Source organism: Cryptotermes secundus, unplaced genomic scaffold (genome assembly GCF_002891405.2).
Source record: "Cryptotermes secundus unplaced genomic scaffold, Csec_1.0 scaffold252, whole genome shotgun sequence".
Classification (NCBI taxonomy): domain Eukaryota; kingdom Metazoa; phylum Arthropoda; class Insecta; order Blattodea; family Kalotermitidae; genus Cryptotermes; species Cryptotermes secundus.
The window spans coordinates 126,876-151,606 of NW_019733321.1; the positions used below are offsets into that span (position 1 = coordinate 126,876).

Consider the following 24,731-nt stretch of genomic DNA (forward strand, 5'->3'; position numbering starts at 1 on the left):
GTACTATTGTATTTCCATACCGAGCGCACTGTAGTAGCATTTTAAAGTGCGTAAAATTACATAACGTTATTTATACATATGCAAACACGTAACTAAATTACCTAAGAACAAGAGAAAATGAGAAGTCATCATGCCATAAATTGATCTAAACTTTAATTTTTATCAAAATAAATCTTTTACAGCAACTTCTTAAAGAAGTATTTACGTTTCGTGTTCCACATAGAAATGTTCCTAAAATCATAACTGTCAAATTATTAACATAAGAAACATCTGAACATGTGAATTGTGTTAGTCTTTAGGCACACTGTACCTTCTTATTGAAACTGTAAACAAAATAAATTATTTTCTCCAGGATAGATCAAAAGTGGGCGGGTCACGGTAGCCGAGCGGTCTAAGGCGTGCACTGTCTTCCCTCCCTCGGAAGCCGGGATCGTGGGTTCGAATCCCACTCAGGGCATGGATGTTTGTATGCGTTTTTCTGCGTTTATGTACAGGTAGAGGCCTTGCGACGAGCTGATCACCCGCCCAAGGAGTCCTATAGAATGTGTAAGATCTAGAAAAACCGAAGTGAACGGAGAAGTTCACGGAGGTAGGCCTAGGCCCACTGTGGCTGTAGTGCCAAGGGGGGGGGGGAAAGATCAAAAGTGGAAGGTTTCTCTTCTTTCCCACGCTTACCCACCATTCCAAATTTTGAAGGACGGACTAGTTGCTTCTGACACCTCTGTGCCGAAATTTATGTATAGGAATACTAACAACTTTTCCAATTATTATTTTTCCAAGAGAGATTTGTCTTATTTCTTACATTTTCAAGGACAGAAAAAGGTTCCTACACACGTTCCACTTGCCCGCGAAGAAGAATCTGCACTCAGATTTCATGCTCCTGGCGGCTAAATTTAATTTCCGGGATCATAGAATTTTGCATGTGTAGCTTTTTGTGCCCTCCTATAAATATTTAACAAATTACGCTTGACACGTGTGCAGAAATACTTAATGTTGCTATAAGAACTGATGACCTATTTGATTTCTCTTTAACTCTGACTAAGCTTTTTCATTTCTCGCGCTTACTATGCAATATATATAATCTGCTTAACACAATATTTCAAACTGTGTATGGCATTTTCTATGGATTATTTTATTGCGCTGTCAGTAGCTAGATAAATTGTGAATTGGAAAGGATTTGCAACAAAGCGATTATAACATAATCGAATTGTTATCGCAGCATGCGCTTCGGGGACTGAGGGAAACCAATCAAGCCAGGATAGACGGTGCCATTATCGAGATTCGAACCGAGTACAGCCCAAGAGCCCAGAGAATTACTGCTACATTAAACCTCTTGGTGCGTAAGGCTTAATGTAAAATGCTGACAGGAGCATTCTTCGGTATGTTCCATGTGTTTACGTATTCTGTATTCGTCAGCTGTTGTGTCCCTTACTTACACGTCCAAAAATAATTAAATACCGCTGTACCAACAATTTGAATTTAGCGACACACAAAATATTCTTCAGTATCGAATGAAATTCTAAATTATATTTTATTTTAAAGCTGCATGTGTGTTTGTATGTACGCATGCGTTCGAATTTTCGTTTTGTTCCCACATTTAATTATGACTTTAACTGATAGAAATGTCTTGGAATGGGCTTTGTACTTCATAAAACCTTAACAGTAGAACAGCATCATAGAAACAGGCTACACGAGTGCAGGAAGATTAATGTTTTTAACTAATTCATGGTGATAAGCGGTCTAAGGCATATACTGCCTTAGCTCGCTCGGAAACCTGGATCGTGTGTTCAAATCCCACACAAGGCATTAATGTTTGGTATGTGTATGTGTTGTCCTGTGGTTAGGCAGAGGCCTTGCGACGCGCTGATCACCCGTCCAAGGAGACCTACCGTCTGTAAAAATGATCATGATACTGAAAGATCAGAGGTCATGGCACAAAGGGGCTGCAGAGCCAGTAAAAAAAATCATGGTGATGAGTTCTTCTTTTAAAGTCGATCGTATCTCTGCATCTAAAAAATGCCAACAAATTGATGGAACCGAAATGTTTGTTACTATGTTCAAGTGCCTCACCTCTGGCTTATATCCTGCGCCAACTATTTCAGTCAACACAAACACAACCTGTTCCTTTATATCCATTCTTGGCTTTCCTGAATACATCTTTCGTGGGGGATTGCATGTCTTTGTACTTCTTGGTGTTCAATATCCGTACACCGCAATAAAGTAAGGATAAGCAGTCAGCACCGAACGATACATGTAGCTCCACACACGCCATTTGACGCATGCGCAATCTGCAAATAAGGTACTGATATTAAAATTGTATATGTATACCAAAACCAGTATGAACTGCTGCTGCATAGTGAGAAGGCTGACTAAAGCAGAAAGCTATATTTTTATATGAAAAGTGATGGGACCTCCGCGCGTACTAGCTCCGTTAGTGAAGCCTTTCTTGCTTTCATCTACCCCTCCTGTCTTCCTTCGCATCCTTCTCTCTCCCTATTTCTTCTTCTCTTTTTCTTTCCCCTAGTTCCTTTGGCACTTAGAGAACAAGCAATTTTGAAAAATGAACGGAAAATAAACTTAAATTATATGGTTCCCTTTCATTTTATTTGAAGAATATGCCTAAATCAATTAAGATCTCTGCTGTGAATAATAGGGACACGCGGTAGTGTAGTTGGTCGCGGGTTCTGTTCCCGATTCAATTGACGTAATCCTTCCAGCCGCACTATGGCCCTGGGTTCAACTCAGCCTCTAAAAGAAACGAGTACCCATGAATCGTCCTCGTGGATGACGAGCGGCCGGCGCGTAAGATCGACCTCACTGTCATCTGTGAACCGATTATTTATAAAATGTGGGAGTCCCGACGTCTCACAGCCCTGTCGTGCCGAATGTGTCTTATTTCTTCTATTTTGGGGCCGCTTTCTCCCGTCCCTCAGAACTTAACGTAAAATGAAAATCCGAACATGGACACGTGTAAAGAAAATAGCTTTTGTATTCCCGCATTTTAACATGAAATATCGGACTGACATAGGAATATTACACTCTTTGATTCAATATAAAAAGAAAATAAAACATATAGTCAATTTTTTAAACAAAGCGTACCCACAATTCAGTATTGAAAAATACAAAACATAGGGTTCAAGAGCCACTTTTAAATAGTTACTTTTCATTAAATTTGCAAAAGCTGACAACAAATGGACTATTGTTGGCAGTGACAACTACAGAGAAAATAAGTACTACCCAAAAACAAGGCGCGCATTAAATTACAGGCTTACTCTATTTTCAGAATTTCATGATTCAATATTACGTTTTATTTTACTGAGAGAAGTGAAAGTATGCTGTCCCATCTACACTCGCCTGATGTTTATACCTTTATTTACGTGAACCAAAATAATTTAAGATACAATGAGGTAGTGGCGTCTGTCTTCCCTCGTGCTACACCAAGCAACTTAATTTAAACGACATTTGATAATATGTTACTACTTTGACGGAAAAACACTCTTTTGATCCGTATTGATCCAGTACTGTTCCCCATTCTACGACGAAGTGAAAAGGAGTATTTTATTAATATTTTTAAAGAAGAAAATTAAGGGCAGAATTTGGTAGATGACAAGAAATATAAACAGTATTAAGATTTTTAATTTATTTTAAATATTTCTCTCCATGATTGTATTTAAATGCTCAGACGTGTGAAGAAGCAAGGAACCTACGTGTTCTGTACAGCGTAGCGTCCCCTGACGCTTGGGGTTGCTATCATCTACCTAATAAGAAATCTGCTACAAGGGGTTAATGAAGAAAAATAGTTCATGTATCTATTCAGAGTAATATATGTCTGTAGACTACTACATATTAGTGGTACTTAAAATAATTTCTGCTTGAATAAATGGGCATAGAGACCCTGACGGATGCACAATGACTCGGAAAATATTTGAAGGTTTTTATGTTACAGTCGTACAGTGCTCATTCAAGCTTTCGGACTAATTTTATAATTTGTGTTCGTTATTTTATAGTATTAGCACAAGCATTTTATGACTAACGCAACAAAACTAAGTAAGGAAGAAACCTTTTTTTTTTTTAATTCAACAGGCGTTCTAATATTCAATGCTATTCTCTATCCTTCTCCCATGCAGAAGGTTCATTGCAGATTTCACAAGAGCTTCACACTCGTGGAGGACCATCCTTTGTCGCTTGTCCACGAGTGATCACTCAATATATTCGCTACTACCCTTCATTCAAGGAGGCCTTATCCTCCATCGACAACAAAAGAACTTAATACCAAATTAGTTACTGGAAATTATAGTGGGATTTATCTGTAATCGAATATTAGGCAATAAAATAAACGTAAGATTTGAGGTTTTCACAGCGGTGACTATGAAGAAAGCAGCCTTCTGGGATGTGGCACCGTGTAGATGTGGTGTTTACCGAAGTTTCGGAGGAACGGTACCGTTTCTCACGGTCTCTTCGCTTGCGGATTTCTTTCTTTCCTTCTACCCTGAAGATGGAGGCGATACGTTTCTCCGAAACGTCGGTTAACACCACATCTACACGGTGCCACATCCCAGAAGACTGCTTTCTTTAACAAAATTAATGATTATTAAAAAATAAACAACTGCCAAATGATAGTGGTGTAACTGGCATGGATTAAAGAAAAAATATGGGAGAGATTTACCTTCCGGGATTTCAAGCAGCGCAGTCCCATGAATGTAATCATTTTCGGGGGTACATGCCGCCCCCAACTTTAGGCTGAAGGGTAACCAAGTAAGGAACAAGGGTGAAGCAACAGACTGCATGGAGTTATGTCCCGCAAGACAGAACTATTCATAGCTACGGCTGTCAGAGTCTCAGTTACAAGCAGGCTTAGCAGGAATTGTATTAAGGTAAGTACAAAGTTTTTAAGAATGCGAATTAGAATAAAGATCGAGGTTAAACAAAGGAGAAGCAAAGAACATAAAAACACTATCAACAACTGAGAAGAATAAGCTTAGATTGTACAATTAACAGACGCGTTAGTCAGAAGAAATTATAAATGATTATAAATCAATAATTTTAAAATTTCTGACATGTAAAATAATTTGAGTAATGACAATTTTGGAACGGAAGTGCAATTCAACAAATCTAGAGGATCCATATTTTAGATCAACTGAGTTCTTAAGATTAATATTAGCCACTCTCTTAGGGCTACAATGAACTATGGCTTAGCTCACGTGAATTTAATCACCGTTCGGTGATACTAACTCGAACTGGCGAGAAGTATTAAACATAGGCCTCTGCTCATTGAATAAAGACCCATTTTGAAGGAGTTGTTACAAAGGCCAAAATAATTGATTAGTACATGCTCCATACTGCATTTAATATTATAATTTCAGCGCAGTTTGAATTCAGCGAAACTATACATTTAGCCAACAGAATCCTTCACGTAATTATTTTCGGGAATAAAATATTTCTGTTATCTTAATTTGTCTTCGGGAAACCAATACTCATTGTTGAATACTCGTACGCAAGTTAGAAACTATATGCAAATTGTATCAATTCTTGTTTCGCCTGGGGTTCTGGTAGCTATGGTTATGACAAGTCCTGTTTTCTTGTATTCTGATATACAGAATGTGTCACATTCCAGAAGACGGAACTAGTCATGCCAGTTCTTGTTTACTTATCACAAATATATCAGCATTTCAGGCAAAAATATGAGGGATATGCTTCATTTCCTGTACAATGTTTTCGGCACTTAAGTGCGTAATCATTAACACCCGAGACAGGCTCTGAAAAGCCTGATGTGTCCTCATCCACAGTGACCATTATTTTCGCTATATTTTAACCAAACTTGGGATATGCCGTTAACTTTCAGCAACTCTTCTTGATCTTGATCTGCAAAAACAAAATGGTTGTTATATCCGAAGAAGTAAAACCGGATGGTCTAATTCAGAACAGGTCTGGCAGAAACTTCTAAGGAAGGCCACCGCTCAAAAAGGGCTGTTTCGCCAATGATGATAGTGAAGATGATGATGGAGATGACAAATATAACCTGTAGCAAACATTCTGATCTCGCAAGATGAAAATGACCAATTTGGGGGGAAGTATGCGTTTGGGAATGCGAATGGGAAGCACGAGAATGAGCGGTAAGTCTACTTCATGCTACGATTGAACACTACAGTGCAATGAAACAAACGCAGAAGAGCGCAAGCGCAGTGCGTAGCAGATATAACTATGGGGATCTATTCAAACCGTTCAAACCCTTCAGTCTTGCTGAAGAACGCGAAGGAACGGACATAAACAGCGAAGGTAAGAATTTAGTTAAGCATGTGAAATAAAAAAAATTACGAATAAATATCATAGCAATTGAAACATGACTAATACATGGCGGATCCTGCACGAGGAAGATAATGGCAGCATATTCTGGAATATCACAAGTAAAATATTTAATTTATGGAGATATGATAAAATTTGATAATAAGAATTTTATTTGACTCCATAAATGGAAATTGAAATACACAGAAGCGAACAAGAAGGGAAGTTTTTAAGTAATGTATAGTGTTTTTTTATTTGTCTCATTTTGGTCCGTCACACTACTAATTACAGAGTGGATAATGTTCAGTCCAATGTGACATACAAGTTTACAACACTGTACAAACGACACAGCACGCACGTAAACTACACGACTAATAATAAGAACATAAAATCAAGAGAAATAAACGACATCTCCCACCATCAGGAGGAAAACAACATGACCCAATGTCGGCTCACGATATTTTAACATAATAACTAATTTTTACATGCAAAAGAAAATTTTAATACAATTTTAAATACATTGGGAGGCTAATGTATGAAAAAGTGAATATCATATCGCGTGCAGTGGAAAATCCCAGTCAGAATACCCAGCAAATACGCTTAAAAGAAACAGCATCATATGGAAGTCTACTCTTCAAGAAGCGCCATCATGAATGCCTGGGACAAACACCAAAACCAACCGTGATAATAACAAAATTTATATGGTGAGCATTATTCATAGCTTAAGTGCATATGGTTAAAACATCTTATGTGACAGTGTTTCCTGATCGTAGTGGCGCGCCTCTGAGGATGACTCTTTTGAATCGAAACATGTAAGGTGAATGAGGACTGAAGTGTTGTAAACTTGTATGTCACACTGGACTGAAAATTATCCACTCTGTAATGTACAGTGTTCTATAATTGGCGTCTACTTGTAGGACAAATCCCTTGATGGAAACGTGTGGTTTTGTCTGTAAAATGTGATTTGACTGTGTTGATGTGACGTATCAGATAATTAAATCCGTTATTAGAAAACCGGGCTAACCTTCAAAATAAAGGGACCAATATTTAAAGGCGCAGTTGCCCTGAGTGCTTGGATTTTGCATTCCCGTTGGGTACCACAAAAATGGAACTCTCCTTCCGTCCGTATTCGATAAAGATTTTGATAGGGGACAAATTATTCGAACTAAATTTTATTTTGGAGAATCTGTGAGCCATTTAAATTTTCATTTAGATCGGCCAATTGTAACAATGGCCCTACATTAAGACTTAAATGCGTTTCCACCCGGAGGGGTGGGAGGAATCTAATGTTTATCAGATTGAAAAAAGTCATGAAGAAATGCCATACAGATAAATCATGTTTTGTATCGAATATATGTTTCTAAGGTCTTGCGGTTTTCGAGATAATTAAACGGACGTGACCGCCCGCGACAGAATTCTTATGCAATGCGAACATTTTGGACCTTGCACATTGAACAATCTCAGGAATACTNACGGGACAGAATAGTTAGCTTATTATTATATTTTCTATTTTGTTATTGCGTTATGTTTCTGTCTTGTTTTTATTATGATACAATAAAATTATCCCAAGAATTGTAATTTCTGCTGCCTTTCAAAGAATTGTGTCATAAATTCAATTGCCTTATTCTGAAAGTGTTCCATAGAACTGTTAATTTTATTGTGAGGGTAGCATATAATTTTCAAATCGAACAGCAGCATATGATAATTTCTCAGTCGGTCAAGGTAGCCAAGCGGTCTAGGTCATTCACTGTTTTCGCTAACTCGGAAGTCGGGATAATGGGTTCGAATCCCACGTAAAACATTGATGTTTGGTATGTGTTTTTCTGTGTTTAGGTAGAGGTCTTGCGACGTGCTGTTCACTCATCCAAGGAGTCCTACCGCCTGTAAAATGATCAAAATTGAAACAAAAAACTTAGGTCGTAAAGTATAAGAGGAACGGATTAAGTAAGCAAGATAATTTCCCAAAATGCTTTTTGGATAGGCCTGGCGTGCTGCAAAGTCACTTTACCTCCTCATTCCCTTCGTTTTGTAAATTGCCTGTGACTATGTCAACAAAACTAGATGTAAAAATTTGTTTTCCTTCAACAGATGAAGCTTTATCGGTTCCTGCTTTGCCTTGCGCTTTTGGGATGTTCGAGTATGCGAAAACTGGAAGCTGCACGGATACTTGGATTATTCCAGTTGAATGCCAAAAGTCACTTCATAATGTTCGAGGCGCTTCTGAAGGGACTGGCAGCCAGGGGACACGACGTTGTCGTACTCAGCCACTTCCCACAGAAGAAGCCAATAGTCAACTACACAGACATCAATATTGAGAGCTCACTACCCCAGATCATAAACACCTTTACATTAGACTTTGCAATAAATCAGCATTTGATTAATCTGCTTTATTTCATTTGGAATTTGAATGTGAAATTCTGCGAAAAAGTGTATGAGCATCCGGAAGTTCAGAGATTAATCAAATCAGACGAGAAATTTGATTTAGTGATAACGGAATCATTCGGAGTGGATTGCTTAACTGCATTTGCACATAAATTTCAAGCGCCTCACATCAGCATGACATCAAGTGTGCCAATGCCTTGGTCTGACGATGCTTTCGGCAACCCTAGTCACCCGGCTTACATACCCATTTTCTTCCTTCCTCACACAGACAGGATGAATTTTCAGCAGAGGCTACTGAATACATTATTGAGGATAGGAATGATATTCAGTAGATACTATTTTGCGGAAATCCCGATGGAACAATTGGCACGAAAACATTTGGGTCCTGATATCCCGTCCCTACGTGCTATTACGAAGAACACGAGCCTCTTGTTTACCAACAGTCACTTCTCTTTGAACATTCCGAGACCCATGGTTCCAGGAGTAGTCGAAGTCGGAGGCCTACACATAGGAGTTCCCAAGAAATTGCCAAAGGTGAATTTATTTAATACGTTGAAAATTGTTAATACATATTAATTTATAGATGTAAAAGTTAGTAGTAACACTGTGCTTAAGTGTGACGTCATGAAGATGTATGGTGGAGCGGAGGTATAGCTTTGTGGATTTTTAAATCGTCACTATGTAGAGGTGAGTGGTAGCTTTAACACTCCGGCCGTACGGCAAAATATCGTACGACCTCCTTTTCACACTACAGCGACCAAATACATTTCTTTGTTCTCCGACTGTCGTACGGTAGATGTCGCATGTTGTCACATATGAAAGCTAAGATTACACTTTATATTCTACTACTTGATGCAACGTGAACCGTACGGACGTCTTACGACCGATGTCGCTGTGTGTTCCAAGCCTTAACCGCGGGAGAAGCCGGGTGCGAGACGAACTGGACGCTTGAGAGAAGACTAGCGAGTCCGGATTCCTTGGGTGTCCATGCAGTAAACTAGTCTCTGCACCACCTCTGCTACCCCCCCTCTCCGGGTTCCGTGGGTGACCGTGCAGTAAACTAGTCTCTGCACCACCTCTGCTACCCCCCCTCTCCGGGTTCCGTGGGTGACCGTGCAGTAAACTAGTCTCTGCACCACCTCTGCTACCCCCCCTCTCCGGGTTCCGTGGGTGACCGTGCAGTAAACTAGTCTCTGCACCACCTCTGCTACCCCCCCTCTCCGGGTTCCGTGGGTGACCGTGCAGTAAACTAGTCTCTGCACCACCTCTGCTACCCCCCCTCTCCGGGTTCCGTGGGTGACCGTGCAGTAAACTAGTCTCTGCACCACCTCTGCTACCCCCCCTCTCCGGGTTCCGTGGGTGACCGTGCAGTAAACTAGTCTCTGCACCACCTCTGCTACCCCCCCTCTCCGGGTTCCGTGGGTGACCGTGCAGTAAACTAGTCTCTGCACCACCTCTGCTACCCCCCCTCTCCGGGTTCCGTGGGTGACCGTGCAGTAAACTAGTCTCTGCACCACCTCTGCTACCCCCCCTCTCCGGGTTCCGTGGGTGACCGTGCAGTAAACTAGTCTCTGCACCACCTCTGCTACCCCCCCTCTCCGGGTTCCGTGGGTGACCGTGCAGTAAACTAGTCTCTGCACCACCTCTGCTACCCCCCCTCTCCGGGTTCCGTGGGTGACCGTGCAGTAAACTAGTCTCTGCACCACCTCTGCTACCCCCCCTCTCCGGGTTCCGTGGGTGACCGTGCAGTAAACTAGTCTCTGCACCACCTCTGCTACCCCCCCTCTCCGGGTTCCGTGGGTGACCGTGCAGTAAACTAGTCTCTGCACCACCTCTGCTACCCCCCCTCTCCGGGTTCCGTGGGTGACCGTGCAGTAAACTAGTCTCTGCACCACCTCTGCTACCCCCCCTCTCCGGGTTCCGTGGGTGACCGTGCAGTAAACTAGTCTCTGCACCACCTCTGCTACCCCCCCTCTCCGGGTTCCGTGGGTGACCGTGCAGTAAACTAGTCTCTGCACCACCTCTGCTACCCCCCCTCTCCGGGTTCCGTGGGTGACCGTGCAGTAAACTAGTCTCTGCACCACCTCTGCTACCCCCCCTCTCCGGGTTCCGTGGGTGACCGTGCAGTAAACTAGTCTCTGCACCACCTCTGCTACCCCCCCTCTCCGGGTTCCGTGGGTGACCGTGCAGTAAACTAGTCTCTGCACCACCTCTGCTACCCCCCCTCTCCGGGTTCCGTGGGTGACCGTGCAGTAAACTAGTCTCTGCACCACCTCTGCTACCCCCCCTCTCCGGGTTCCGTGGGTGACCGTGCAGTAAACTAGTCTCTGCACCACCTCTGCTACCCCCCCTCTCCGGGTTCCGTGGGTGACCGTGCAGTAAACTAGTCTCTGCACCACCTCTGCTACCCCCCCTCTCCGGGTTCCGTGGGTGACCGTGCAGTAAACTAGTCTCTGCACCACCTCTGCTACCCCCCCTCTCCGGGTTCCGTGGGTGACCGTGCAGTAAACTAGTCTCTGCACCACCTCTGCTACCCCCCCTCTCCGGGTTCCGTGGGTGACCGTGCAGTAAACTAGTCTCTGCACCACCTCTGCTACCCCCCCTCTCCGGGTTCCGTGGGTGACCGTGCAGTAAACTAGTCTCTGCACCACCTCTGCTACCCCCCCTCTCCGGGTTCCGTGGGTGACCGTGCAGTAAACTAGTCTCTGCACCACCTCTGCTACCCCCCCTCTCCGGGTTCCGTGGGTGACCGTGCAGTAAACTAGTCTCTGCACCACCTCTGCTACCCCCCCTCTCCGGGTTCCGTGGGTGACCGTGCAGTAAACTAGTCTCTGCACCACCTCTGCTACCCCCCCTCTCCGGGTTCCGTGGGTGACCGTGCAGTAAACTAGTCTCTGCACCACCTCTGCTACCCCCCCTCTCCGGGTTCCGTGGGTGACCGTGCAGTAAACTAGTCTCTGCACCACCTCTGCTACCCCCCCTCTCCGGGTTCCGTGGGTGACCGTGCAGTAAACTAGTCTCTGCACCACCTCTGCTACCCCCCCTCTCCGGGTTCCGTGGGTGACCGTGCAGTAAACTAGTCTCTGCACCACCTCTGCTACCCCCCCTCTCCGGGTTCCGTGGGTGACCGTGCAGTAAACTAGTCTCTGCACCACCTCTGCTACCCCCCCTCTCCGGGTTCCGTGGGTGACCGTGCAGTAAACTAGTCTCTGCACCACCTCTGCTACCCCCCCTCTCCGGGTTCCGTGGGTGACCGTGCAGTAAACTAGTCTCTGCACCACCTCTGCTACCCCCCCTCTCCGGGTTCCGTGGGTGACCGTGCAGTAAACTAGTCTCTGCACCACCTCTGCTACCCCCCCTCTCCGGGTTCCGTGGGTGACCGTGCAGTAAACTAGTCTCTGCACCACCTCTGCTACCCCCCCTCTCCGGGTTCCGTGGGTGACCGTGCAGTAAACTAGTCTCTGCACCACCTCTGCTACCCCCCCTCTCCGGGTTCCGTGGGTGACCGTGCAGTAAACTAGTCTCTGCACCACCTCTGCTACCCCCCCTCTCCGGGTTCCGTGGGTGACCGTGCAGTAAACTAGTCTCTGCACCACCTCTGCTACCCCCCCTCTCCGGGTTCCGTGGGTGACCGTGCAGTAAACTAGTCTCTGCACCACCTCTGCTACCCCCCCTCTCCGGGTTCCGTGGGTGACCGTGCAGTAAACTAGTCTCTGCACCACCTCTGCTACCCCCCCTCTCCGGGTTCCGTGGGTGACCGTGCAGTAAACTAGTCTCTGCACCACCTCTGCTACCCCCCCTCTCCGGGTTCCGTGGGTGACCGTGCAGTAAACTAGTCTCTGCACCACCTCTGCTACCCCCCCTCTCCGGGTTCCGTGGGTGACCGTGCAGTAAACTAGTCTCTGCACCACCTCTGCTACCCCCCCTCTCCGGGTTCCGTGGGTGACCGTGCAGTAAACTAGTCTCTGCACCACCTCTGCTACCCCCCCTCTCCGGGTTCCGTGGGTGACCGTGCAGTAAACTAGTCTCTGCACCACCTCTGCTACCCCCCCTCTCCGGGTTCCGTGGGTGACCGTGCAGTAAACTAGTCTCTGCACCACCTCTGCTACCCCCCCTCTCCGGGTTCCGTGGGTGACCGTGCAGTAAACTAGTCTCTGCACCACCTCTGCTACCCCCCCTCTCCGGGTTCCGTGGGTGACCGTGCAGTAAACTAGTCTCTGCACCACCTCTGCTACCCCCCCTCTCCGGGTTCCGTGGGTGACCGTGCAGTAAACTAGTCTCTGCACCACCTCTGCTACCCCCCCTCTCCGGGTTCCGTGGGTGACCGTGCAGTAAACTAGTCTCTGCACCACCTCTGCTACCCCCCCTCTCCGGGTTCCGTGGGTGACCGTGCAGTAAACTAGTCTCTGCACCACCTCTGCTACCCCCCCTCTCCGGGTTCCGTGGGTGACCGTGCAGTAAACTAGTCTCTGCACCACCTCTGCTACCCCCCCTCTCCGGGTTCCGTGGGTGACCGTGCAGTAAACTAGTCTCTGCACCACCTCTGCTACCCCCCCTCTCCGGGTTCCGTGGGTGACCGTGCAGTAAACTAGTCTCTGCACCACCTCTGCTACCCCCCCTCTCCGGGTTCCGTGGGTGACCGTGCAGTAAACTAGTCTCTGCACCACCTCTGCTACCCCCCCTCTCCGGGTTCCGTGGGTGACCGTGCAGTAAACTAGTCTCTGCACCACCTCTGCTACCCCCCCTCTCCGGGTTCCGTGGGTGACCGTGCAGTAAACTAGTCTCTGCACCACCTCTGCTACCCCCCCTCTCCGGGTTCCGTGGGTGACCGTGCAGTAAACTAGTCTCTGCACCACCTCTGCTACCCCCCCTCTCCGGGTTCCGTGGGTGACCGTGCAGTAAACTAGTCTCTGCACCACCTCTGCTACCCCCCCTCTCCGGGTTCCGTGGGTGACCGTGCAGTAAACTAGTCTCTGCACCACCTCTGCTACCCCCCCTCTCCGGGTTCCGTGGGTGACCGTGCAGTAAACTAGTCTCTGCACCACCTCTGCTACCCCCCCTCTCCGGGTTCCGTGGGTGACCGTGCAGTAAACTAGTCTCTGCACCACCTCTGCTACCCCCCCTCTCCGGGTTCCGTGGGTGACCGTGCAGTAAACTAGTCTCTGCACCACCTCTGCTACCCCCCCTCTCCGGGTTCCGTGGGTGACCGTGCAGTAAACTAGTCTCTGCACCACCTCTGCTACCCCCCCTCTCCGGGTTCCGTGGGTGACCGTGCAGTAAACTAGTCTCTGCACCACCTCTGCTACCCCCCCTCTCCGGGTTCCGTGGGTGACCGTGCAGTAAACTAGTCTCTGCACCACCTCTGCTACCCCCCCTCTCCGGGTTCCGTGGGTGACCGTGCAGTAAACTAGTCTCTGCACCACCTCTGCTACCCCCCCTCTCCGGGTTCCGTGGGTGACCGTGCAGTAAACTAGTCTCTGCACCACCTCTGCTTCCCCCCCTCCTCATGTGGGCAATTAAAACAATTGATGATTAAAGAATATCAGACCGAACATGGAAGTGTAATACCAAGAAAAACAACTGAATTAACGCATTAAAAGTAAATTCAGCATTAATGCAGCGAGAAGTGAATTAAGTAATGGAATGATACAAATTATCAACAAATAGATGACCTAATTAGAGCTACTGAATAGCGTATTCATGGTACCAACTGCTGTAAAGTGCTTTATTCACTTTCGTACATAGACCTATTCTGTGTTTATAGGACTTGGAGAACTTTATCGAGGGAGCAAAACAAGGGGTTATCTACTTCAGCCTGGGTTCCTTGGTTCGAAGTGAAACATTCCCTGAAGAAAAATTGCGGTCTTTTATGGATGCATTTTCAGAGCTGCCACAACGCGTTGTCTGGAAGACGGACGGTATTGTGGGGCTGCCAAAGAACGTCATGACGTCCAAGTGGCTGCCACAGTTCGATATACTAAGTATGACAAACAAATTAGCTTTCTAAAACAATTTCTAATGCTTATGTCATGCATAAGTAATTACTGTTTAATACCTGATATATATATAAGGGCAAATATTCGTGTTTATTTTCTTACAAGTTTTACTTTATGTAAGGCTAAGATAATAATTATACTATTTATTCTTCATCGCTTCTTTCATATAGGCTTGTTGTAACTTCATTTTTTTTCTGTGGCGCTACAGACCCAATTTGGGCCTAGGCCTACCTCCATGAAACTCTCTGTTTCACTTCGGTTTACTAGATCTTACACATGCGGTAGGACTCCTTGGGCGAGTGATCAGCTCGTCGCAAGGCCTCTACCTGTAGACAAACACAGAAAAACGCACACAAACATCCATGCCCTGAGTGGGATTCGAACCCACGATCCCGGCTTCTGAGCGAGCGAAGACAGTGCATGCCTTAGACCGGTCGGCTACCGTGACCGGCTATTGTAACTTCATTACAGTCACAAAATTTTCAAAGAGGGATTTTTAAATTTTCTTGCTATACTGTGAGAAAAAATCAATGTAATTGCTTAAAAATAACTGATACCCGATCTGTCTATAACTCAGAAATTACCATATATTCCTAATTCAATATACATTAATGAACACTTTCTTCTTTCGAAAAAATTCAGATATGTCGAGCATACACAGTTCACAACAGAAGAACTCCATCATCAACACACGCACTAAGAATATTAAAAGTAAAAAACGTAATGAAGTTTAGTTTACATCAAACGTGGTACTAGTAACATTACGCCTAAACTGTTGATAAATAGTATTGTTGCATTGTGTTAACTAAACTCAAACAATAAACTTTCCTAACCACACAAGTCTAAAGGGCTCAGACACCTGTTACGTTAACAGACTTCTTACAATATATTTGAAATATACGGCGCAAGTTCACATGCCTTTATTTTACATGTAATTCTCCATGCTCGCATCCATTTTATTTCATTCAGTGTCAGCTGTGTTGCGTAATAGTTGCGATTAGTCCGAATTTTATCACTACCTTGTCATTCATTGTGTTATCTCAAAGTGTACAAGGCTCACCAATATAGCCTTAACTGTGTCATGAGTTAAAGACAAAGACCTGTAAAAAAACAAGGCCAATGCATACAAAGGTTAAAAATATTCACTCTGGGTCCACTCAGCCTCGTGAGTATAACTGAGGAGCTGTTTCATGTAAATAGCGGCTCCGGTCTAAAAAACTGAGATTAACGGCCTTGGAGATTCGTTGTGCTGAAAACGTGACACCCTCTATCCGTTAAAGTTGGTACTAATTTCGACGACATGCGGCAATCACTCGGTCGTTATAGTTTGCTTGCGGACTAAAGGCATAAAGAGCTTTATAGAGCTTCTCAGACAGAGAAATTATGCAAGGCCGTTCTTTTTACTCCAGAATGTTTCATATGCTTGTTAGGAGTAAAAAAAAAAAATAAATAAAAAAATAAAAAATAAAGGTATCCCTGTAACAGGTCGTGGAGGCCCATAGGGTTGGGAGATGTTGAGGTTCCCAAATTTTGTAGACAGTCGGCTCATAGATGGAGGTAAGGTTGTCAGCCTTACGCGCCGGCCGCTCTTTCCCCCAAGACTATTCCAAGAATACTCCTGGTACTCAGTTCTGTTAGAGGCTGATTCGACCCCAGGGCCATAGTGCGACTGGAATGGTTAGGTAAATTAAAAAAATCCACCTCATCGGGAATCGATCCCGTGGCCTTCCGGCTTGTAGCATAGTGCCTCAACCAACTACGCTACCGCTTGCTAAGAGGCATGGTTTAATCCTTAAACAGTCAATGCCCACCATTTTCAATCTCTAAGTAACCAGACGGTTAATGCAAAAGATGGTCAATAAGGATTTATACGAATTGCTAATGTGCGGCTTTTCTGAGGTAAATAAATTACTTGGTGGTATTCGTGGTGGGTGACATACTTCCAATTTTATAATTCGTAAATAACGGCAAGTAAAAATTTTTTTTTTCTAGCAGTGCTCTAACTTCTATCTGACATTTCACTCGTTAACGTTGTCACTGTTTACAACACTTACGACATTTATTAGAATTGGAAATGGAATGTTAGTCTAATATTCAAAAATATCTATTTGGAATAAGGAAGAATTGCCCGATCAGAGGAAGGAGGCTCTTGCTATAAAAATTTACAAGAAGGGCGATAAAATTGAATCTAGTAATTATTAAATTCCGTAAAGGTAAACTTTCTGTGATAATTTTCCTACCCAAAATTGCCTAAACAAGGAGATGTTTTATCGTCACCGCTTTTGAACTTTGCCTTAGAATATGCCATTAGGAATGTCCAGGGAAGCCAGGTGGGGTTGAAATTAAATGGGACTCATCTGCTGCTGGTCTGTGCTGATGATACGAAGCTACTGGGAGATAACATAAACACCATTAAGAAGAACATACAAAATTTAATTGACGCTGGTAAGGAGATTGGTCCACGAGTAAACGGCGATATAACTACGTATATATTGATATCTCGTGACCAGAATGCAGGGTAAAGTCGTGACATAGAGACAGCTAACAGGTCCTTTGAAAAGTGGCACAGTTCAAATACTTATAATGCAGCAACAATTCAAAATATGATTCAGGGGAGAATTTAGAGAAGACTGAACTCGGGTAATGCTTGCCACCATCAACTTCAGAATCATTTGTCTTCTCGTCTGTCTAGAAACGTAAGAAACGGGATATTCAATCATAATATTTCCTATGGTTCTATATGGGTGTGAAACTTGGTCTCTGACATTAAGGGAGGAACTTGGACTGAAAATATTTGAGAACAGGTAACTGAGGAAAATATTTGGACTGGAAAGATATGAAGTGACATGAGGTTAGAGAAAACTGCATTATGAGGAGCTTCGTAACTTGTACACTTCGCCACATATAATTAGAAAGATCAAGTAGCTACTATAGGATTCTCACGATGGTGTATAACACACTGATATATTGGGTTTTCGGACTTTATCCTTCGTCCTGGTNGAAAGATCAAGTCAAGGAGATGAGATCAACAGCGCATGTAGCACGAATGGGGGAGAAGAGGATTGCATGTAGGTTATCGGAGAGAAATACAGAAGGAAAGAGACCAGTAGGGAGACCAAGACGTAGGTGGGTGGACAATATTAAAATGGATCTCAGAGAGATATGATTGGCTGGTGTGGACTGGATCGATCTGGCTTAGGAAAGGGACCAGTGGAGGGCTCTTATGAACACGGTAACGAATCTTCATGTACCATGAAATGTTGCGAAGTTCTTGAGTAGCTGAGCAACTGGCGGTTTCTCAAGAAGGGCTCAGATTTCAGAAGTTAGTTAGTTGGCTATTTAGTATGAATGGAGAACTTGAGAAGTGTGCACTGTCTCAGACCCTGGGACAGCACTAAATATGTTTTATGTACTACTGAGTTAGGGGCGTCATGAGGATGGTCAACTCGTATACACGTGATGAGAAGGAGCGAAGAAAGCCTGCCTATACAGAAACCATATGGAAGGAGAGAAATGGTTAGACTTAGTCGAAGATGAGAACATTGCTTTTATGGGTAATTTCCTTCATGACGGAAAATGTCCATAAGATCTAAGCTATACGGACGAAGACTACTGAAATCAGCCTAAGTAGCTAGCGCTTCCTTCCGTCACATAGTACACAACTTGGTCCTATGCTCACGTGTTTATGGCAGAGAATAGAGATGTGTAATTGTGGAGAAATGATCTCTCAATGGACAGTGACAAAGGAAATCGTCTCTCAAGAGAAGAAACCTTTTCATCCTCAGGAAAATTTCACGAAAGCTTATATCATCTCCGAGAATGAACTGCTTCCGAAAGGATCTACTAAAATGATAGTGGTGATCGAATATCGTTTACAGCAAAGTACTTTTCAGCGCAGTACTTACGCGAAAGATCATTTCAAACTGAAGCATGTGTATGATTAAATGATATGTTATTGAGCATAAATGATAAGCATAAAAATGCGGTGAACTTAAATTCACTTGTGTAATTAAAGTAAAAATCGACACGTGGATCTGCAGCAAGAGCAATGCAGCACTCTGATATCGCCGTTGGAGTCAAGGCGACTGTGCGTGCTGTCAATGTAAGAAGCAAGTTTCATCCCATTGGATGGCAGTTCGTGGTGGGAGACAAGAACATGACAGAACATGACAACAATAGTCCATCAGTACACACACTACACGTGTGATATAAGAAATACGTCACTGTAATTCTATTTCTTCAGTAAATTACAGTTTATATGAAGACGGAAGGTCGCGGGTTAAATTCCCGAAGAGGTCATTGGATTTTTCAATTGACTTACTTCTAGTGGCACTACGGTCCTGGGGTCGACTCGGCCTCTTAACAGAAATGAGTACCAGGAATCTTCCTGGGAGTAAAGGGAGGCCGGCGCGAAAAACTGATAATATCATCATCTGTAAGTCGATTGTCTAGAAAATGGGCGAGCTTCGACGTCTCACAAACCTTTGGGCCTCCACGGCCTTTACAGGGATAGCTTTACTTTTCTCTTTATGTGTCAGTGACCAGACGCTGAATTTGTATTGATAATTGCACTTACTGAACATTTACAACAGTAACTACAGATAACCATAAACGTTCCAGTATTGTAGACACACTACAGATCACTGTATTTTTTTCGCTTATGGGGGGGGGGTGGAGTCCAACTGGATCCAGTCAGCACGGCGGCCACTGATTAGCCTACTGTAGCCTGCCCCGTGTGATTATGATGGAGAATTTGGTGGAATGAAGATTGGCAGGTGAAACCGAAGTACTCGGAGAAAACCCGCTGCAGCCCCAATTTTTCCACCATAAACCCCACTTGACAAGACCTGGGATCGAACCCGGGCCGCCGCGGTGGGAAGCCAGCGACTAACCGCTTGAACTATGATGCGGCCATACAGATCACTATAGCTGCAGCATATATAAAGTCTTCAAGGTCTTCCATATTCGTTGCCTGGTAACGGCTCCAACAATAGATATTCCTCTACTTTCGTGGTCACGTCCTCGTTAGATGGCGGCTGGCTCATAACTAACGAACTTAACTGACTGAAAAATTGCTGCTGGTCCTCGCCAGCAGAGTGATTCATGATTCCGAGTCCTACGGCACCAACGACTATACATGTAATTTACTGTCTGATGGCTCTGGGACCATAATTAAAATAGAGTTGTAATCCGATCGGACATATACACATAAATGGAGGCGTACATCAAATAGAAATCAAATTAAATAATAACGTACATTATAGCAACGGCCCTCCGAGCACCATAAGAACCGTCTGTGTATGCAGCATGTCTGCATAAGGAACACCACACATTATTACGATTAGAACTACCTACTTTGAAATATATGTACAGATCATAACTGTATTTTAATTATATAACTAGTTCATTTCAAGACTCACGTTCATTGTAATTTTATATTTTATATTATTGTACGCTATTTGAAAAATCTAACGCTTCATCGTGTAATCAGCACTCAATTCAATAGCTGAAGAAGTTTTGAAGTGTATTTGCCTGATGATGGCTTCCTGAAAAGCATGTACTAAAGTACTACTTGAAACTACAAACATTAATTGCTATGTTGTGACGGCTTTTAATAAAGAAATATAATACACAACAGGATGAATCCGCTGAAAAAGAAAACCCTTTACATAGGTTAACAATATATTACACAAGAATTTCTGGTCTTAGGTCACCCCAATGTCCGCGTCTTCATTACCCACGGTGGGTGCATGAGTACTCAGGAAGCAGTTTACAATGGCGTTCCCATGATTGGAATCCCACTCTACTCCGATCAGCATCAAAACATCGAGAGCTGCGTTTCGAAGAATATAACAGTCAAACTGGACTACTATGCAATCAACAAGGCCTCTGTGCTGCAGGCAATAAGGACAGTTTTGGAGAATCCAATGTAAGTTGAGCAATAGCTCTATACTTGTGTACACGTCTGAGTCAGTCTGTTCCATGCTGAAACACACACTTGTTCACAATTCTCGCATATGTCTCTCTCTTTCTGTTGCCGTACCGTTAAATAATTCCAGAAAACACGGCACGTCTTGAGAAGCTAATAGTTATTATGTTTTACCCAACCTGAAAGTTTATTAGGGTGTTTGCAAGGACCCGTTAGTGAACCCAAACTTGGGCCACTTAATCCAGTCAACCCATTCGTATCTTCTTTTCATCGTTAAATTTTAAGAAAACACAAATTACGGATGTTTTCTCATCTTGTATATTGTAAATTGAGCAAAAAACTTCCTATCTCATTGCCAAAAAAAGCCCAGTCCTGTACAAGAGACGTTTATTTCACAGATAAATATAAAGAAAAAATAAGCAAAATGCGCCCCTGGGGTGATATTAAAACAATGCGTTTCGATTATCTATAGCGTCCATCGACACTCTGTTCTAGAGAAAGGTGTACCTTGGGTAAGTTCTACTTATGGTTTTTATGTATGAACAAGATCACTGATTGGAAGGACAGGAGTCTCTTGACTTACATTCGCTACGATTTCCGTTCAAATTTCGTCAGGAACACCGGATATTCGGACAGAGGTTCTTCGTGGTTTTCCTCAGCCCCTCAGGACAAATATTATGATAGTTTATTGATTGGGCTATGACTGCTTCCTCCACCAGCCTCTTCTAGTTATTTCATATCTACACCACCCGACGCCATGCTGTCTCGATACGGACAGCCGGTCGTAGAATAGCGCAAAGCAATATTTTAGTGGTAGGGAACTTTCAAAAGCTACACCCATTCACGCATGTATTTAGCAGTAAAGTATATTTTAATGCGACATTTCTTTACTTTGAAGTGTACTGGCAGCATGTAAGAGAGAAGAGGTAAAACAACCCAAGATACAATACCCGGTTGTACTTCGATCATCTCAGCTTGTAACTGGCGATTACACTCAAGACAACAAGAAACATGAGAATATAATTAATTTTCATGCTTTGAATATATTCCATTGATAAATATGGAGCAATTTACACCATCAGGAATGTACATATTAAAAATAAGACAACATTTGCAATTAATATTCGACCAATAACTTTAAACTATCGTCATACTCAAGTAGGGAGAACAAGAAATGTTGAAGTGTGTTAGTAGTTTTAAAGTATGTTAGTTAAACTAAAATGTGAATATGTATATTTTATGAAGGCAAGTAGGAAGCTTTAATCTATTATTGAATGTAACGAAATTCGTCAGAGGGAAAGACTGTGACTTTTGGATTATCTTGTTGGTAATATTTATGGAAGCTCAGCAACATGAAATGAAAAACTGATCATGCGTGGACGAGAAATGCAAAGGTGCGGTAAGGCCAGTGACCACTGGCATTGAATCAGATTCTAGCGGAGTCCTACAGATGACGGCTTGTACCTGGATCGTCATCGTGGCCAAAGTAAGACTGATTCTATTTAAAATACAGGTTGTCCGAATGGAAGGTATCCAAAATACAATAATTATATCTCAGAAAGAATTTATTATACACATTAATGGGTTGTTTGACCCTTACAAAGGGAAACTATGAAGTTTTTCTGCGTATATAACTTTCTCAAAAAATTAAAATTTGGGCTTCCTTGGTGGCACGACAAATATCCAGGCTTGAAGCATGTTTGGTGTTACCGTAGCCACAGCGTCCCTTATGCGGGCTTTCAGGTGTTGAAGCTCGTTGATCTTAACCTGGTAGACAGTGTTCTTTACATAACCCCAAAATAAAAAATTCACTGGTGTTAAATCTGGCGTCCTTGGAGGCCAAGCGATTGGTCCACATCTGCCGATCCACCCCCCAGCCATCTCTCTGTCCAGGTGATTCCTAACATGGTGGCAGAAATGTGACGGCGCATGCGCGTAAGCCGGGTATGAAAAAGAAAAACTTTCACACTTTTCCTTACCGATGACATAAACTGGAAACGTGTATGACAATTAGTTCCGAGATATAAATTTGATTATTTTGGATACCTTTCAGCCGGACACTACATTTTTCTGATGGCCACTTTTTTTCAGTCACATAAGACGAGGGTTTTGGGTGCAGTTTACTTTGTGTTAGGCATATACTAAAAATAATGCGGAAGAGTGCGAAGTCTAGAAAACTATATAACCACAGAATTTAATATTAGATACGTTCTTTTCTGGCATATATTCAAGTGATATGCATCCTTTCCTTTTTTGCATATTTCAGATCAGTTATAATTTTATTTAAAACGTTTAAAAATTATCCGTTTTCTGTAGCTTTGTACAATGCTATTTCCATAAACACATGCATTTAATTATCTTTCTTAAGGCATTCTATGCAGCCACCTCAATCTTTCTGCAGGTCTAAATACATAATGAAAAGTATGGATATACTTAAGTTAGATAATGAAACTTTCTAGCCAGTTGAGTTAGCTGTAATTCTGTGCATTTATTTTCAGATTGGGGAAAATACAATTCAAGTTATTTCATGGAAACGAAAAAATTTGATATCACGTGTTTCACAAATACTCTGGAAGTGACACCGAACAGTTTTCAAGCATACTAATTGATTTCCTTTAAATATTCTAGCAGGCAAAATGCTATAAGAATAAACTGTAATAATAAAACTAAATTTGTGAAAGCCATGAGGAAGTCTGACCCTTTGTTACTTTTTGTACTTATGTTTTCGAAGTCTCATATTTTATACAAATGTAAACTTATGTTATATAATCGCATATGAATGTTTAGGTACCAAGAGAATGCCAAGAGGTTGTCGCAGATATTCAGAGATCGTCCCCAGACTGCGATGGAGACCGCAGTTTTTTGGACGGAATACGTCATCAGACACAAAGGTGCTCCACATTTGCGCTCTGCGGCTGTAGATCTGTACTGGTACCAGTATTTGCTGCTAGATGTTCAAATTTTTCTGATACTAATCGCTGTAACTTCTTATTTAATATCACGTCTTGCCTTCAGAAAGCTGGTCGCCATTTTACTTCGCTGTATAACGAATAAGGAGAGCATCAAAGCATCAAAATTATTCAAATCTGAGTAATGAACAGAAATACTCGGGACCTTTGTATCTGTTTTATATAAAGTCACTACTCTTATTAAATTTTTTGTGGTCAGTGCAAGAAATAGCCTCTCCATTGTATCCCCAAATCTTCTCCGCGATAATCTAAGTCACGTGATAACTGTTCTGAATACCGACCGCTTCAGATTGCTATGCTCTATTGGCAGCTGGTGATATGCAACACTGAATGAGGGAGAACTCGATGAAAGAAAATTGGCGATTCAGAAAGAATTTGGAGAAAACTTATCTTTAATTCACGGTTCCTGCCATCCAGGAACTTGATTGGTGGGATTTTCGTACATAATGAAAGTATACACCCATGCTGAGGCGAGGTAGAATGCATCCATCGTGACCCTGTGAGCCGTAGGAGACGATGAAAAGGGAAGTCTCAAATTTGAGACAGTAAAATATGGTCTCGAGTACCAAGGGACTCGGAACCGAGAAGGACTGCGCTGGCAAGGGCCAGCAGCATATATAAAAGATAGACCCGTCCTCTCGTCAGAGAGGGCACCCACAAAAATAAAAGAAGACCGTAACTGTCAAACAGTAACAAATATCTGGTCATAAGCCCCAGATGGGGATCAACACCAAGACTTACTGACTGACTGACCGTCAGTCGCAATGTGACTTTGACTTTGACTTTGATCAGACTTTTAAATTGAGTTGAATTGACAGTTGAGTTCTTGATGTTGCCAAGAACAGTTCAGTTTGGCTTTGACTATAGTAGAAGCAGTAACTGTCGTACTGAAAGTGATAATACTTGTACTCGCCAGTGTAAAAGTGAGCGTTCAGTAAACATATTCGCCAAAGCCGAGAGTGAATTTATTTGTCACGCGACAATATTAAACATCGAAATGCAATTCATACTGTAAAAGCATGTGAAGGCATGATCTTCCTCGTCAGTTGTTCTGTTCTCGAACACATTCTATAGGAATGGTTGTCACGTTCAAGAGATTTTGTGTCCTTACATTCCCCAGCCACGACACAGGAGGTGCATCTCACAGGGCACAGCTTCAGAGAACCTGAAGAA

General features: G+C 43.3%; 2 protein-coding genes across 3 annotated transcripts in view; one reads left to right on the plus strand and one right to left on the minus strand.

Moving 5' to 3' along the window:
* LOC111867926 (zwei Ig domain protein zig-8-like) overlaps window positions 1-24,731 on the minus strand; it is a gene marked incomplete at its 3' end in the record, with an annotated part of 336,655 nt that overhangs the window by 116,039 nt on the left and 195,885 nt on the right. The window lies entirely within an intron of this gene.
* LOC111867927 (UDP-glucuronosyltransferase) lies at window positions 6,170-23,908 on the plus strand. 2 transcript variants are annotated; one of them, XM_023858156.2, is made up of 5 exons: window positions 6,170-6,276; window positions 8,371-9,198; window positions 14,429-14,645; window positions 20,370-20,589; window positions 23,377-23,908. In XM_023858156.2, exons 2-5 carry the CDS (start codon window positions 8,371-8,373, stop codon window positions 23,681-23,683), a joined length of 1,572 nt encoding a protein of 523 aa, XP_023713924.1. In that variant the 5' UTR covers window positions 6,170-6,276; the 3' UTR covers window positions 23,684-23,908. The 2 variants fall into 2 exon arrangements, with proteins under 2 accessions (XP_023713924.1, XP_033608752.1); XM_033752861.1 differs by lacking the exon at window positions 6,170-6,276 and adding an exon at window positions 8,208-8,226.